Here is an 8,991-nt window from a genome sequence, read left to right as displayed (position 1 = left end):
CTCAACGGTCATATTTGAAAGCAATGGTAACATTACTTGAGGAACAAGTAATGCTAACTCTTCGTTCGGAGACAAATCTTTCGCAGCGAAGAAAATCACAGTCTCTTGCTCGCAAGTATTTGCTCAGAACACAAAGAGATTTCTCTCTCAACTTTCATAGGATTGGGTTTAGCATCAGAGAATCAAATTTTCAAACAATGCACCCCTCTTAATAGTACAGTGGTCATATGACTCAATAAAGAGAAAGAAGAAGAACGAAATAAATTATACTTCTTCAATTCGTCTTCAACTTCTCTCGCCTGCAGTCGATTCCTACGGATGCCACCGAACCAATTGCTTCACGTCAACAATTTTATGGGTCACTCTCGATAACATAATCTTTATTGATAATACTCACTACCATGCATGATATTATCTTTGGAGTTTATACCAAACTCCTCATTACTTCAGGGACCTGTTACTCTGTGTGCACTAGCAAACACATTAGCCCCTTACTGTTTATGTAGACAATCTTCAAAACATAAGGAGGCAAATCATTGCACCAACAGTTGGCATTTTGGGGCTCGTCTATTTGAGAGCACCAATGCTCGAGACACTCAACGGCTTTTGGAGATGAACAAAGCATGTGGGTTTCCAGGTATGTTCAACTCAATTAATTGCATGCATTGAAAGCGGAAGAACTGCCTGCGCATGACATGGGCCATGAAAGCCATGTGAAGAATGCCACTATCATTCTTGAAGTCGTAGCCGATCAGGAGACATGGTTTTAGCATGCCTCGATCTTACAATGACATCAATGTGCTTCACCGATCACCACTCTTTGCACAGTTAGCCAATGAGGAAGCACCATTGGTGGAGTTTCAAGCAAACGGTCGCACATACAACATGGGCTACTACCTAGCGGATGGGATTTATCCAGAGTGGGCAACATTTGTGAGCCAATTTCAAGCCCTCGAGGTAAGAAAGAACTTCACTTTCATAATGCTCAAGCAGCTGCTATAAAGGATGTGAGGACCGGCTAGGTTTTGGGATTAACAATTTTTCTCGTACATAATGAATGTTGTCGTGATCTTGCACAACATGATAATTGTGAATGATCATTGTCAAGAGTTTGATTTCTCATTGTATGAATTCATGGGAAAGCAGGTAAGAAAGAACTTCACTTTCATAATATTAGAAGGGAAAACCACCGCTTTCTTCAAGTTCACCATCAAATTCTACATGTGGATACTCACGCAGATCTTCAAAGAGATCTCATGGAGTGGCGGACGTGGAATGGGAAACAAGGCTACCTCTATGTTTCATATCATTTATGATAAACTTTGTGTTATGTGCGATGAATAAGTGTGTTGAATTTGAGCTTGTGGATTCATGAACTATGTAATAATTTAGTACTATTTTTGCTTTATTTGCTTCCGATATATTGACTCGAGTTTTAATTATCATATCATTTTTTGTTCAATATGTATGCTGTGGAATAAAGATGAGAAGGGGAAAAAATTGGGCACCACTTTTACATCATCTGCAAGAGCAACATCAGCCGTGGTGCCAAAGACCTTCTCTCCCCTACCCTAATTGGACATGCTCTTACGCCCACTAACCCAGACCATGAACAATTTAAGAGATGACTCACAACATTATTTCACCTAGTCTCCTAGCCATAGATTCCATTAAGAACAGATGAACAAATAGAGCTCATTGGCATGATACTTCTTGCGGAGAACCCTAACTTTCTCTAGGGACTCACTAGACCGTGACACATGTGCTATCCCCACCTTGGATGCCTTACAACCTCAGTTCATCCTAGAGCTTGTTGCGCTCACTGCCTCCTTACTTATTCGGCCTCCACATCAAGGAGCCAAGAGCCAGCGAATCCAGGCCAAGAGACTAGGAGGGTCGCTGTGTAGAATTTTTTGGGGGGAGGTTTACATTCCCCGCCCTTAGAGCAACTCTAGCAGACCCCGCATCCTGCCCCGACCCACAAAATAACCGCCAAAATGCAGGTCGGGGCGGAAAAACCAGCCCGATCAGACCCTGCATTCTGTCCCGGCCCGCAAAAAATTTTAGGGGGCGCGGCAAAATCCCGACCCCAACCCGGAAAAACACGGGTTTCCCCCTCGCGGCTGCGGTGCCCTGCATATAAGCGACCTTTTTCCGGCCGCCGGTTGCTGCCCCAGGCAATGGAGTGGTCGGGGAGCCTCTCCCGCAACCCAGGCAAGGGCGCATGGCCACATGCAGGCACGGGTTCATCCGTCCGCCGCCGCTGAAGGTTTGCGGGCATGGACTTGTCCGGTCGTCCACCGGGCTGGGCGCTCGCGCAACGTCTTTGTGGCCTGCCGATGCCGCTCATAGAGTGCGACGACTGCCCGCGCCAAGTGTTGCGGCTCACTTCGGGCACGCGGAAGCACCCCAGATGGGTGTTCTACAAATGCGAAAACTACGGGGTACGTGCACTTGCGGTACCCCGTTCCATAGCTCATTCTTTAGTTCAATTGCGGTAGCTCACTTCGAGCTTGCTCAATGTTTTGTGTAGGACGATGGATGCTCATTTTGGTTTTGGGAAGGCCAATACATTGATTTGTTGATAGAAAGAAACTTAATAGATATTAGTGCACTCCTTAGTACAATCGAAGGCAATGATGCGGCGGCATGTGCAACTAGAGGGGAAGCAACGTCTACTTCTTTGAAACCAAAGATGAAGAATGAAGAAAGCAAGATCAAGAATCCGCAGATCAACAATGAGTGCATGGAGAAGATATTGCTTCAACTAGTGGGAGCAGTTATAGAAGTTGGAAATCTTCTAAAATGCATTTGGAAATCTTCTAAAATGCATACTTGTGGTTCTTGTTTTTTTTTTTTGATTTTGCTATTCTAGCCAAGATTTGATGATATATTTTGTATCTAATGTTATTGCAAAAGCGAAGAAAAGCATTATGCTAGATCAATTTAAGTTGCAAATCTAAGTTTTGCGGGCCGGGAGGAGCTGCGCCAGATCAGAACCCGCAGAAGCCGACCCGTAAAAAAGCATATTCCGCAAATATGCTTTTTTACGGATCCATTATACGGGGTCTGCATCTGTGCCAGCCCGCGCCGGCCCGCAAAAGCGGTTTTGCGCGAACAGCAAACGCATCTTGCGGCCGGCGGGATGCGGGGTCTGCTAGAGTTGCTCTTAGTTAGTGCCCACCCAATGGTTCTTTCCTTAGTTTTTGGATCTTGAAAAAAACTATAATGTTAGGTGTTTTCCTTAGTTTTCGGATGTTCTCATTTTTTTCCTACAACTTTAGGTGGTCATAAGGTTTTTCCCTGTCGTCCTTTTTTCAGTGACAGCAGCACTTTCGACACTATTTTGCACTGTGGCACATCTTTTTACTTGGGTGGTGGTGAAGTTCAAAAAAATAATTTACTTAGGTGGCGGTGCATGACACTTGCACTACAAAGAGTGGTAAGAAAACAAGGAAAAAGGCTGCACACAGCCTTCTGGTTTTTTAGACAATCTTTTTAAATAAGTTCAAAGCGCCACCTTAACATGATTGGTCCATTACCAATTTACCATCACAATCAACCAAGTACACAAACGAGATGTTCCACAGATTGGCGGGGAACTTATGGCGGTGTAACATATGCACAGATGAATGACACACCCTGCACACACTAGCCACTACTCACTACTAGCCCCATGAAATGTTCTAACCTCAAGCCTGTTCACAGCTACTATAGGTACAAACAATAACAGCCACTACATAATTTCAATCGGAGCAGAGAATCAGATCACGACGCCATCTCAGTCATGGATCGAGAAATTGAAATGATCGGAGAATGAGGTCGATTCAGCAGCGGAAGCGGATGACGATGCAGGAGATGTCGTCCTTGCTCTTCCTCGCGAGCGCCTCGGTCGTCAGCCGCTTTGCTGCTGCCTGGGGGTCCTTTGTCGACTTCACGAGGTCCACAGCTTCCTGGTTCTTCATCACCTGGATTAATTCAGCAAAGAGGTGCAGGTTTAGGAACTGGTTTGTGAACATAACAGAGCTGCTAAATACAGATGAATCACCCTGGAAGCAGATCATGCACTTATTATAAGATAGATGATAAGCAAGAAACTAGAAGATGTAGAACCCCAACCAAATGATGATTTTTTTTTCAGAGAGGTGTAACAGTCATGATGTAGATGAGCGAAAAGAAAAAATACAAGGACTGATGAAGCAACATGAAAAGAGGTGTAACAGTCATGATGTGGATGCCCAAATATCTTTCACATGATCATAGAAACTAACGATCCGAAGCATGAGAACAAATTAGATAATGCAAGAAAATGTAGATGAGCAGTTATAGTACAAACCTTCCATAATCCATCGCTGGCAAGTATGACGAACTCTATACTTGAGTTTATGGGTACATGCCTAATGTCAGGTTCCGAACTCAAGTGCGTCTTGAGGCTATGGTCACCGAACGCCCTTGCGACAGCGAGTTGGCCATTTACGCGAGGGACATCGCCTGTCAGCAAGTCAAAGAGTACAATTATACCCTGTTTGACTAGGAACAATAATGAGATACAGAAAAGAAAAACAGAACAATGATGAGACAGTTACACGATAGAAATCATACCAGGAAATGTTGTGACAAAGCCACCCTGCTGTTCAATCCTCTGCCTTTCATTGGATATATGGGGTTCATGGTCCACGGTGATCTGATTAGCAGCACCCCGTTCACATAAAACGGCCCTCGAGTCGCCTACGTTTGCTATCCACATATCCTTGCCATCAACTACAATAGCAGTAACTGCTGTTGAACCGCCTGGCCCAAGTTGCTTGGCATTTTCCAGAATATATTTGTTTGTAGAGCCATATGCATTTTTAATCGCTTCCTGAGGGTCAGTCCAGAAGAGAGGCTGCGCCAATACCAAAAGGGAAACGGTAAGCGAAAGACATGTTCACAATGCAAAATAAGAAATTAAAAAGGGTCTAATATTTATATGAAATCAACAGTGATGCATACTTCTGATATTGCAGGAACTGAGTAGAAAGCCAAAACCAAGAGGAAAATACCTCTTTGAGTATGTTGGAGAAAAGGTTAGCTCTCAAGTAACTGGGCACACGGTCCCCCAGATGGCCGTCGAAAATGGCAAAGAGGCCAAGCTCATGGTTCTTATCGCACTTGTACTCTGCTACATGGTAGTCCTCCATGTCATGGCCAGATTTCCCTTCAACCAGGTGGAATCCGTGTGTCACCTTGGTGCTTGATTGCTTACTCCGCCCCTTGCCAGTATCAGTAGATGATGAATTCAGACATGCTGCACTCTGGCATACAGAGATCAGAGAAAGCAAAACATAATGTCAGCATAGAGGCCTCGTGATCATATTAATATTCAGACTGACCAAAAACAGGACCAACAAAAGGAAAATGGTAATAACATAAAAGAGCATGCCAAAACTGGTGTTTTACTACTGATCTCTGTATATACAATCTGTGCTGCCAAAAATGGTAATAACATAACATAAAAGAGTATACATATTCTGTGCTGGCAGCATATCAGATCGAGACTCGAGATACTTTTCGTCGTTTCCGGAATAATGTTAAGAAAAAATATGTTCAGTGCAGGAACAGCAAAAAAAAAAAGCAAGAAAAATGTCACAGATCCCAAACCTTTGAAAAACGTCCCCTATCTGAAAAACGCAATAGATTCACAAGCAACAGAGTTCCATGCCCATCAAGCGGGCTCGTAAAGTCCAAACGGTAACTAGTGAGATTTTCAGTAATCTAACAAACTGACCCCGTTTTTTGGGGAGAACAAGCTGACCATTTTAAGAGTTCAAAACTTACCCCTTGCTCTGTCGGATTATTTTATACACAGATCGACACAATAAGCCAGCAATTTTGAAACAAATATAGAGCACGAATCCTTCATAGGTCCTATCCGTATTATATAACCAAATCGAAGGTAGCAGCGCGTGATTCCTTGCGGGTTTTGCTTAAGGCTAGTGGAGGAGTAGTGGCTAGACTAGACTAGACTGGAAGGAGTAGTAGACGCGGTGCAAGGAAAGGAAGGGTCCAAAAGGTGGACAGGTTGCTTACGGCTGGCATGACTTGCGTGCGTGCCGCACCCGCACCAGGTCAAAAAGTGGGAGCGATGCTCCCAAAGTCCAACTTGGCTTGGAACTTGCCAACCCAACTAAGCCTTTCAAATTATTTTTCTTTTCCTTTTTCTTTTTAATTTGAGAAACCGAAGCTTTCAAATCCTGTGACTCCAAGTTACACCAGTTGCAACTCTTTCTTGCCCCCTTTTTACCAAATTTAATTTAACCGCCGCCAAGAAGTTAAAAAGAAACTCCTAACCAACAAGAAAAGCAAATCATTGTGGTACTAATCGCTCGAAAACTCCTCTGATTGTAATAGATAACGATTTCTGGCAGCGAAATCGGATGAATTTTTACGAGTTCACAGGCAGATCAACCAAACCAAACCTCTCCTCCGCGTTCAATCAAACACCCCCAAAACATCAAAACAGTAGCGGTATGTATATATATAACTATACGCGTTGAAGGAGGAACTTTTGTTAATAATCGCCGAGAGAGGAGGAAGCGATTAAGCCCCGGCAGGGCGGGGCGGATGGTTACCCGGATCATGTTGAGTATGTCGGGCCGCTTCCGTCCGCCGCATGACGAGGAAGAGGATGAGGAGGCGGCGGAGGGGGAGCAGGACGCGGAGGACGTCGACACCGTCTGCCGCTCCATCCGGCCGACCATACGCCAAGAAGAACGAGCAACCGCCGCCGGCCCGCGCCCCGCAGGCCACAGCCACAACGCGGAGAGAAAGAGAGAGAGGAGAAAGGGAGAAACTTGGTCGAGAAGACGAGACGAGACGAGGCAGCGGCACACGGGTTGGGGTGGGAGTGGGGGAGAAAGATGGAGAGATCTTTTGGGTTTTATTGTGGACTCCGCTGGGCTGGTGGCGATGTGTGTGTGACGACGGGGTTGGCGTCTCGCGGGACGATTCCGTGGCCGGACGACACTTGTGGTGGGAAGGCGAAGACCGGGAAAAGCTTTGCGGGAGCGGAGTCGTTGGTCGATGATTGTAGCATTTGTGGTGGGTGCCACTACAAGAGGATGAGGAGGAGGTGGGGGGAAATCGGCGGATCAACCGGCAATGGCAATGGACGGCCGGCGAGGTATATATATAGGCACGCCATGTGGACTGGTTTTTCTTCCACGGCCGGTTTCTCCTCATGCTCCGGTTCATTGCGCCCCGGGCCGGCATCGGTTTTGCCTCTCCTACGGTACATGGTCGAGGAGGCGGACCTCATCTCCTCCCTACCATTTTCTTTCCTTCTTTGGGACGGGCGGCATATGGACGTCAAAGAAGTGATTGCCGGAGGTGCCGAGCGGTCCCCCGCCGATCTCTCCCCCTCGTAGGCACATATGTTCTTCTTTTTTTTTTCCTACTAAATCTTGAAGAGCAGGGTTAGATGGTAAGTTTCTGTATATGTGTCCGTGAATGGATAGTGTGTCTGATTTGTGTTTCGCCGTTGGATATGCCCTTAGGACGCATCTCCCACAACGTTAGTGCTGGTAGGACCATGTTGAATATTTAGATGAAACCCCAAGTGCAAGTATATGGTTGCAAGTTAAGACCTTAGCCCTGGCCATTTTCCTATCATTTTTTTTCTCTTTAAAAACTGTGCAACTTTGGTTCGGAAAACTGGAACTCTTTACTACGACAAAGCTTAGCAAGAATCACCTTTAAATTAGCATCCTTCATGTGGGCTTGATACCCTTGGTCACCTATGAGGAAAAGGCAGGGACTATCTACATTTGAAACCGGATGAAAGGTAATCAAGTGTGCACTTCTATTTAAAGTGGATGGCGCGAATTAACCAACTAGACATACCAGAGGACGAGTCCGGCATGCGGTTGAATAGGTGAGTAAACAAGTGGTTGAAGAACAAATAGTCGACGTGGCACGCCACATGTGCCTAGAACATGCACATGAATAAAAGAGGGTAAATGTGATACAAAGTTTTATTAAAATGGATTAAAACTCCTTAAATCCCTATAAAATGCTAAAAGCTGGGTAAAATGGAATTAGCACTTTTCCTTTAAGAAATATTGGATGTGGTGTACAACATGACATGTGCACACTTATGTAGCTCTGACTGGCATCTGGAGCCACCATTTAGTTTTTTATTGACATAAACACCATCACCCACTTAAGAATCCACCTTGATTAAATCGAAATATGCATGACGTCAAATTTAATGTTTGGCATTCCCTTAGAAACCGTTATTCGACACACTTATGTGTTTTTCACCTGGGTCGGTAAGTTTTAGGACTCTATTTTGGGAGAGAATTCCTTATTTGACACTCCCTTAAAATCATGTTTCTTATTTGACACTGAAAAAATTTTCTTCCCTATATGACCTATAGTCTTAATCAGTCGACAATAGATTTTGCTTGTGAACTTGGAGTGCCCACACGCACAGCTGACTCACTGGAGAGCAGTGCTAATAAGTCGCTAGAGGCAACACCACTCTGTTTGCTTAACACGATATAATAACCGTGTCAGAACTCGCGTGAAATCTTCATGTGCACCTACTCCAACTTGTTTTTGGAACTTTGTATAGTACTCCTAATACTGTTGATTGACATCCTTGATTTCAAAGAGAGGGACCCTTAAATGGAGGAGAGAATTCCTTATTTGACACTCCCTTAAAATTATGTTCCTTATTTGACACTGAAATTTTTTTCTTCCCTATATAACCTATAGTCTTAATTTCTTTCCCTATATGACACTCTAGTTCATTTTGTACACGTGAAAAGACCTTTTTGCCCCTGTACATAATGTGACCAGAAATATGTAGCATTGAGCCTAATTAGGGAAAATTCGTTTATGAGAGTGAGCACAGCTGAACATGTTATCTCCTCTGTTGGTCTTTTTTTGGGTGCGTGTGTATTCTGTATACCTGAGCGCATGCATCCAATGTATTTAGAACGTATTCAG

At 44.5% G+C, this 8,991-nt stretch overlaps 1 protein-coding gene across 1 annotated transcript; it reads right to left on the bottom strand.

Moving 5' to 3' along the window:
• Positions 1-3,503: 3,503 nt before the first annotated feature.
• Positions 3,504-7,139, bottom strand: LOC125528213 (probable protein phosphatase 2C 44). Its single transcript, XM_048692714.1, has 5 exons — positions 6,612-7,139; positions 5,043-5,294; positions 4,603-4,885; positions 4,337-4,491; positions 3,504-3,968 (listed from the first exon to the last, which is right to left on the bottom strand). The coding sequence occupies exons 1-5, from the start codon at positions 6,738-6,740 to the stop codon at positions 3,828-3,830; spliced, it is 960 nt and encodes a 319-aa protein (XP_048548671.1). The 5' UTR covers positions 6,741-7,139; the 3' UTR covers positions 3,504-3,827.
• Positions 7,140-8,991: the final 1,852 nt, after the last annotated feature.

This window comes from Triticum urartu, unplaced genomic scaffold (assembly GCF_003073215.2).
Source record: "Triticum urartu cultivar G1812 unplaced genomic scaffold, Tu2.1 TuUngrouped_contig_4714, whole genome shotgun sequence".
NCBI lineage: Eukaryota > Viridiplantae > Streptophyta > Magnoliopsida > Poales > Poaceae > Triticum > Triticum urartu.
This window is presented reverse-complemented; position numbering and strand designations above follow the sequence as displayed.

Coding starts and splice junctions, on each gene's coding strand:
- LOC125528213 (XM_048692714.1), bottom strand. CDS start 6,740: ATGGTCGGCCGGATGGAGCGGCAGACGGTGTCGACGTCCTCCGCGTCC. Junction 4,886..5,042: donor TCTCCAACATACTCAAAGAG/GTATTTTCCTCT, acceptor GTATTGGCGCAG/CCTCTCTTCTGGACTGACCC. Junction 3,969..4,336: donor CCAGCGATGGATTATGGAAG/GTTTGTACTATA, acceptor GAATTAATCCAG/GTGATGAAGAACCAGGAAGC.